Below are 7,644 nucleotides of genomic sequence, written 5' to 3'. Positions count from 1 at the left end.
TAATTTCCAAACAAGTTTTATTTGAAAAAAACATTTCAGCCCTTTCTCTTTGCATCACATCTTTGTGTCTGCAATAACAGATCAGCTACTTTGTAATAAAAACGTTGCAACATCTCAAACCACAAGGACAAAGAAGAACAAAATCTGCTAAGATATACTATGAGTCATTATTCTAAATACGGAAATCAGTAAACATCATTATAAATATATATATCACATTACAGAAGAACTTTTGAAATCATTCTTTCAACTGAGGAAAAAAAATTTTTTTTGTATGCATCAAAGTGTAATTTCAAACGTCTAATGATGAGCTATATGTGGAATCAAGCCACAGAACCATTTACCTCAGGTGATTATTATACATTCTTAACAATAAAGATTTTTAAAATTAGGTTTTCTGATAAAATACTCTCTAAAAATAGTTACAATTAATTAATGGTACAAAAAAATATCCCTAAAACAGAAAAAATGGCCACAACATTTTTATGCAAATGAAAAAGAAGAAAAGCAACAACAAAGCTCTTAAAAACTTTCTTATTAGTCTTTCGTTCTTTATTTTCAGCTCCACTTTCCTGGGTCATTTCTTTTGTTTTTCTCATCCTTATGGGGTTTTCTTCATCGTTCCCTTCTCTGATTTTTCCTTCTGCAAGGCAAACCTCTGTAGACAAGACAAGATTTCTCACTGGGCCATTTGGACCAAAACTGCCTTCCAGGCTCTGTCTTTGTCGTAATCCTGCAGCGTCCCATTGGGGGTTTGCTGCTGGTGCATCATAACACAAAGGAGAAGCACAGAGATTAAAAGAATAAAGTGAAAAATAACCTCTTCATTAATCACGTTGACTTAATGTACAGTAGATTGTCAGTTAACTTTTATGGTGTCAGGAGGACAATTTAAAAAGAAACAGAAATAAAACTGGATGTGACCTTTGACCTTTTGTGTCCACAGCCTCTCATACCTCATGGTAATGAGTTGCAGTCTGTAAGCTGTCCTCACACTCTGGAGCCCCCATGCGGAGCAGACTCTTGTATGTTGCACAGTGCACCACAGTGGCTGAAGTAAGTACTGCCTGCACCAGCAGCAGCACCATCAGAATCAACAGCAGGATGTCATAGGATTGCTGGGAGACACACACACACGCAGACACACGCACGCATAAAAAAAACCCCAGATGATTTTATAAAGTTTCTCAAGCTGTTTTCAAACCTTTGCTAATTTGTTTCACAGTCAGCGTGAGTTCAGGACTGATGCGTTCTAGCTCTGCAGATTTCTTAGTTAAGTTCACCTTGGCTGTAGGCACGTCGTGCAGAAAAATATCAATAAAACTGATCACACTGCTAGAAAGAAAACCCGAGGCTGAAAAGAGGAGGGGAGACGTCACGCTGCTGATGGCAATCAGCACCTCCACCTGAGATGACACAGAGAGGAAAAACACAGGAAATACGACAAAGAAGTGAAAAGTACAGGAAATAAGAGGAGGCAGACCAGAAGTATAAACCCATCATTACATTCAACATGATGATAGACTGAAGAAAATAGCACAGAATTGTGAAAACTGAAACTTTTGGAATTTAAATTAATGTCAGAACATAAAAAATAGTTTAACTGATCAAATCCTTTCTTTATTCTGGAAACCTTTGTTCACCTGCTATGGTTTCTTCAGTTTTCAATAAAACTGTCCCATTTGCTGAAATAAAGTTATTAATTTAATGACAAAAATGATAAGCTTGATTCTACCAGGCAAGTAAATAGTTTTGTAACTATTTACAAAATAGTATTAATTACAGGATGAACCACAACTGGGCTGAAAGTTCAATGGGATCAACTGAATTTGACCATGTATGTAAATTGGACTGAACTTGGACTGATTTGAATTAAATTTCAGGAAAACAATTAATCAGTTTATCTTGTAAATTGAGGTGACCAGATTTAACTTAAATTAACTGAATTAAGAATGATAAAAGTCAATTTCCCTTATTGTTTCCTTCTTCTTTTTAATAATAAACTTATTTTTGTAATTGTGCAAGAGCAAAAAATAGTCTTGTACACACCAGACATTTGTTGGGATATTCTGACACAACATGACTGGCAATTGCACTTGGAAAACACTGCAAAGGACAAGAAGCAAGCATTAATTCACATCTGGCTTTCTTTGAAATGAAATTCTAAGCTTTAATTTGTATCAGTGCAAAAGGGCTAGAAAACCTACAGCTACAAGGATCCAGAAAAATGTGACAGACAAGTATGGACCAGGAAGCAGAGCGTCCATGTTGAGGGCGATAATCCCTCCGAACACGGCAGAGATTCCCACAATGACTTCAATAACCTGTGATAACCATTTGTAGCAATTAAACAACAGCTAGTAAACGAAATGCAATGTCATTTGCAACAAAAGTGAAAACCATACTCACAGAATATGCTTTAAGGAGTCGAGTAGGGAACACCGCAGGTTTTACTACCACAGGTCTGTCATAGGACTGTAAGGTGCAGAGACAGATTGAGAGGGGTTAGGATGGAGGCAACGAAGAAGAGGGCTAAGTATTATGTAGGAAAAGAACAAAAGCAATCAGTCACACCTTTCTGTGGCAGCAGCAGTCGTCTGCAGAGCGGGCCGACAGTATGACAGTGGTGGCCATCAACACCTCCAGCACAATCATCAAGATCAGGTTAAAGTTTATCTTAAAACAATAAGAGGAGTGTGAAAAGGGACGGAAATACAAATGCTGGCAAAGAAGAAGAAAATGTTCTTTAGAAACAACAACACTGAGGATGGAGTTACATTGACAGCAGAAGGATTCAAGACCAGTTTACAGCCAAACCAGACAAGACAGGTTGTCGTCACGGCAAATGTCGACACGTAGACGACCTGGAAGTCTGACACCTGCATCCGCAATAAAGAATTATTATTGTTGCAATTTTTAAAAAAATCTAAGCTATATCTTTTTAAATGAAAAGACATAGCTCTTGTGCATTCAGCCTTTACTCACTGCAACACGTCGTTTCTTGGCAATAGCAAAGCTTGCTATTGCTGCAGGGATACCCTGTGAGGATTAAGCAAATTATATCTATGAAGATAATTTCTAAAATGAAAATAAGACATTTTACCATAAAAATGCCTTATTCAAACGTTAATGTTAATAAACTCAGTAAAGGTGACAGAGTCAACGATGGCCACTCACTGAGCCTGCAGCACAGCGCAAGTAGTCCATGGCAACAGGAAAGACATTTCCCAGGTACAGGGAGAAACCAGATGTGATGAGCAGACTCCCCTGAAGATTTATAAACACATACACATAGAGGGGCATATATATATACAGTATATATAGAAATCAATATTGTACCAATCAACATAGCAATATGATAGAAATGTGATTGATTTGGGTTTTGAAGGATTCATTTGGATCTTCATTGTGAAATTATAGCACCTTGAAGATGGGTTCTGTCTACCCTAATGAAAACTATTTCAAATAATGAACGCTACTGAAGCAAATAACTTTAATGAACATGGATAAAACACAAAAATAAGAATTGCATGTGTACATTTACATTTAAGGTGAATTTCCCCAAATCCAGACAGAGTCTAAATTAAATGTACAGTCTCAAAAATATGCATACAGCTATGATGTTTGGCTAAGAGTTAAAATATGATGTTAAAATTCCCTTAGCAAGTTGCAGTTTGCTGGATTACAGACTTTTCCGAGCATCGACAAGTTTCAGGTATCATGCTGACACAGTGCATACCAGATTATTAGACAGCAGTAGTAAAGTTTGTTTAAATTGCCTGATTTCCTATCAACTTTTCACTAAAGTTGAATTGCAGACTCTCCAAAAGCTTAACGTAAGAGGCAAAATGTACGGTCCATCTGCAAAATGCTGAGGGTTCTTTAATGGATTATTGTTCAAGCTCCAAAATATGAGGGATTGGAGAAAATCTACAAAAAATTCAAATGTTTGTATTAATTCTTGGTTCTGAAACTCATCTAGGATGAATCTGTTTTATTTTCATTTCACTTTGAGAAAAATGCTGTTAAAATGTATCAATAGAAGCCCTAATGTAAAACGACATTCATGGTGATGATGAGTGTGTTCTTCTGACCAGTGTTGTATAGTAACGAAGTAAAAATACTTCACTACTTTACTTAAGTATATTTTGGAGTACTTCATACTTTCCTGGAGTATGAAAATTTTTGATGACTTTCACTTTTACTTCACGATATTTCCGAACTTAATTGCGTACTTTTACTCCGATACATTTTCAATGTGTGGTTTAGTTACTCGTTACAAAAAAGCGAGAGAGAGAAACGAAGTGTTTTGATCCCACCTACTGATTAGCAAGCAGGCTACCGAACAAAGTCCGTAGCCTACTTGCCTGGGCTTGTTCATCACCACCAATAGGATACACCTGTTTCGCTTCTCCCATTAAACACAAAGCAAGACTCGCAATCAGGAACAGCCACATGGAGGAGGAGACGGAGACCACAACGACTACAACTACGTCGGACACGGCTCCAGGGGAACCACCAGCTGGTGATAGGGTGACCAGACGTCCTCTTTTTCCCGGACATGTCCTACTTTTCAGACCTAAAAAGATGTCCGGGGGGAATTTAAAAATTGTCCGGGATTTTGGTCAATTGCCTCAAAACACATTACATAGCTTACAGTGCATTGTAGGGCACTGCGCACGGCGCCGCGTGTGACGTAATCCCTGAGCCGCGTCAGTGGGCAGCATCCCCCCCCCCCCCCCCCCCCCCCCCCCCCCCCCCCCCCCCCCCGCTCCACACTTTTCTGGGTTTTTTTTTTTTGCATAATGACCAGTTGTGTGCACCACCTATTGACTGATTCACTGATTTGTGAAGTAGAGTAATCGTAACAGCTCTTTTTCTTCATGTTGGCCGCATTTTCTGTACTATTTATTTTTCTCATTTTCAGCACTGACCTTACTTGAAGGGAAAACTTAAGGCTTACAAAAACTTTGTATTTTCTGTCCTGGAGGGTTTACTAAGAAGCTGGTTCAGTTGTAAAGCAGGTTAAGTTAACCTTGTGCTATAGGTAAAGCACCTAATTTTCTTAACTAAATGATGCCTGCAGGTATATCTATTAGCAGGTTTAATTTTGCCTGCACTAGGTTGTGTACATTATTTTAAGTGTATTTGACAAGTTTACCAAAATATAAAAAATGTCATTCAACCTGCATTTGCTTTGTTTTACTTTTTACTTGTACTTTTCATTACATTACTTGAGTACATCCATTTTTACAGTACTTTCCATACTTAAGTACAAGAAGTTTCAGATACTTTAAGACTTTTACTCAAGTAACATTTCAGTCAGTGACTTCGACTTTTACCAAAGTCATATTTTGGAGAGGTACTTGTACTTTTACTTGACTCTGAGATTTCAGTACTTTATACAACACTGCTTCTGACCAGCACTTCAAATTTAGTTTCAGATAAAAGATTCCTTAAAAATTTTTAAAACATAAAACTAACTTGGAGAGATTAAAACAGCCCTGAACTGAGATCCTGGGCAAGAAAAAAACTTACTTAGTTTATTATTGACCACATTTCCTCACTTGTAAAGTAGAAGCACAAAACAAGAATTTTGTTGCCAAATTTCACTCAAAACTCATAAACTGGGATGTTCGTTCCTTAAGGGAATAACTCAGTCCCAACTTTATAAGTTGTTGTGATTTGGACTGGACTGGTAAACTCTTCATTGTGCTCCTCTTTTCCTCCTTTCCTGACCACATCTCCTCTCACCCCTATGAGGACACTGTAGAGCCAGGCCCTGTAGCTGAAGCAGGGATGCTTTAGAGGCTCCGGCTGGGCCAGCTGCAGGTCACTGGCCCTCACGTCCACTGTATAGCTGTCACGCTCTGGCCTCTCCCTCTCCCCCCGGTCTGGCCTTCTCTCCAGACTCCTGTCGCCCCTCCGCCCCAATGTCCCATTGCTCCTCTCCAGTGTGGACGTGCGGCTGTAGGTGAACTCTTCTCTACCAGACAGGTCTTCACGCTGCATCTTTTGAAAGAACTGTGGACCAACTTTAGGGAGAGAGCAGAAAACAATGAAAAACAAAGCAACTGCAACTCACAGTGTCTTGCAAAAGTCGTTACATCTCTTCAACGTTTATATACTTGTCCACGTTTCCACCACTGAAGTGCACAGTTTTGAGGTAAAAGGGAAAATGCTTTTCAAGAGCTTCAACAACTATGAATCTGAAAAGTGTGGTGTAAATTTAGATAGCCAATCCTTTTTGCTGAGTCTTTATTGGAAAATAGCTCAAGCTTAGTTAGATTTGAAGATGTTAAAAATCTGAGAGAGATTCTTAATTGGACTTTTGTCTGGACTTTGACTGGGCTGTTCTAATGCACAGAAATGCGTTGAGGCATTAGATGTATGTTTGGGGTCATTGTCCTGATGCATCCCCCTTCACAACATCCTGTATGAACTTATATTTAGTCCCACATACATTCCCATAATTTCAAACCAGCTTTCCTGTCCTAGTTAAAAGCATCACCATGGCATTATTTTGCCTCCACTTTGTTTTAAAGTTGAACTGGTATCTTCAGGATGATGTTCTGTGTTAGTTTTCTAAAACATTACATTTTAAATGAAGCAAGATTTGTAGTTGTTCTGTAAACAGATTGCATTATCTGAACTCTGGACCTCCGCAGTTCCTCCAGAGTCACTTTTTAATGTTTCTGTGATTTAATCTCTTGTTGTTTTCTTGTCTGGCCTGTTAGTTTAGGTATGTGTAAGAAAGTTTGCAATTGTGCCTTGTCTATTCATTTTTAGACAGGGATTGTTGGATATTCAAAGCTTGTGTTAATGTTGTTTTAAGTTTCTCTAAACTTCTTTCCTGAACTATTTGTTTTGTTCCTTGGCCTTCATGATGCTGCTTGTTCACAAATTTCCTGTAACAAAGCACTGAGGCCTTTACATAATAGCTGGATGAGGCAATTAGTCTAAATTACTTAATTTAGGGATATTAGACTAGAAAAGACTGGATACAGAGTAACCACTGTTTTCTATGTATTCTTAAGCTTCCACTTTATAGAAATTTAATACTTTGCATAAGTCTGTGACATAATTTCCCAATAAGATACATTCAGGTTAACAATTGTAAAATATCAAAACATGGACAAGTTCAAGGGATATAATTACCTTTGAAAAGAAGTGTATATCCTTATGTCAGTAACTCTAAACTTTTTCGCTGTCAAATGTAGTTTTACTTGAAGCATTCCAGCATTGAGTTTCAGAAAAAAAGTACATAAAATGTTAAACACACTAACTTTCAGTACACTATAAATTATTGAAAACTAGACAAACAACAGCCCTACTTTTATGTACAAGGATGACAAAATATTTCTCTCTTTATGCTTACCTGTTGTGAATTCGTCCAGCAGAAGTATCTCCTATCAAAACATCACATAAAACGCGGCTTATTTATCTCTGTGGCCTTTCCTGCCTCATCTTCCTCCCACACACATTTACTCCTTCTTTAAGTTCACTCCCTGTTTCTCTGTTCTCTCTCTCTCTTTCTTTTTTTCCTCTGTCACTACAATGCTTCTCAGAACCAGTTCTAAAAAGTTTTTGGTGCCCTTCAAAGCGCGGAGCTAAAACACATGGCTGTTGTGTTGCCAGCCTACT

At 38.0% G+C, this 7,644-nt stretch overlaps 1 protein-coding gene across 3 annotated transcripts; it reads right to left on the bottom strand.

Annotated features, from left to right (window-relative positions):
- mlc1 (megalencephalic leukoencephalopathy with subcortical cysts 1) lies at positions 1-7,644 on the bottom strand. 3 transcript variants are annotated; one of them, XM_005803256.2, is made up of 12 exons: positions 7,379-7,644; positions 5,755-6,035; positions 3,178-3,267; positions 2,986-3,039; positions 2,778-2,879; positions 2,575-2,676; positions 2,410-2,475; positions 2,208-2,324; positions 2,050-2,106; positions 1,284-1,406; positions 957-1,118; positions 1-760 (listed from the first exon to the last, which is right to left on the bottom strand). In XM_005803256.2, the coding sequence occupies exons 2-12, from the start codon at positions 6,010-6,012 to the stop codon at positions 680-682; spliced, it is 1,212 nt and encodes a 403-aa protein (XP_005803313.1). In that variant the 5' UTR covers positions 6,013-6,035; positions 7,379-7,644; the 3' UTR covers positions 1-679. The 3 variants fall into 3 exon arrangements, with proteins under 3 accessions (XP_005803313.1, XP_005803314.1, XP_023198867.1); XM_005803257.2 differs by having other exon boundaries at positions 1-757; XM_023343099.1 differs by lacking the exon at positions 1-760 and having other exon boundaries at positions 1,025-1,118; positions 1,205-1,406.

This window comes from Xiphophorus maculatus, chromosome 2 (genome assembly GCF_002775205.1).
Source record: "Xiphophorus maculatus strain JP 163 A chromosome 2, X_maculatus-5.0-male, whole genome shotgun sequence".
NCBI lineage: Eukaryota > Metazoa > Chordata > Actinopteri > Cyprinodontiformes > Poeciliidae > Xiphophorus > Xiphophorus maculatus.
This window is presented reverse-complemented; position numbering and strand designations above follow the sequence as displayed.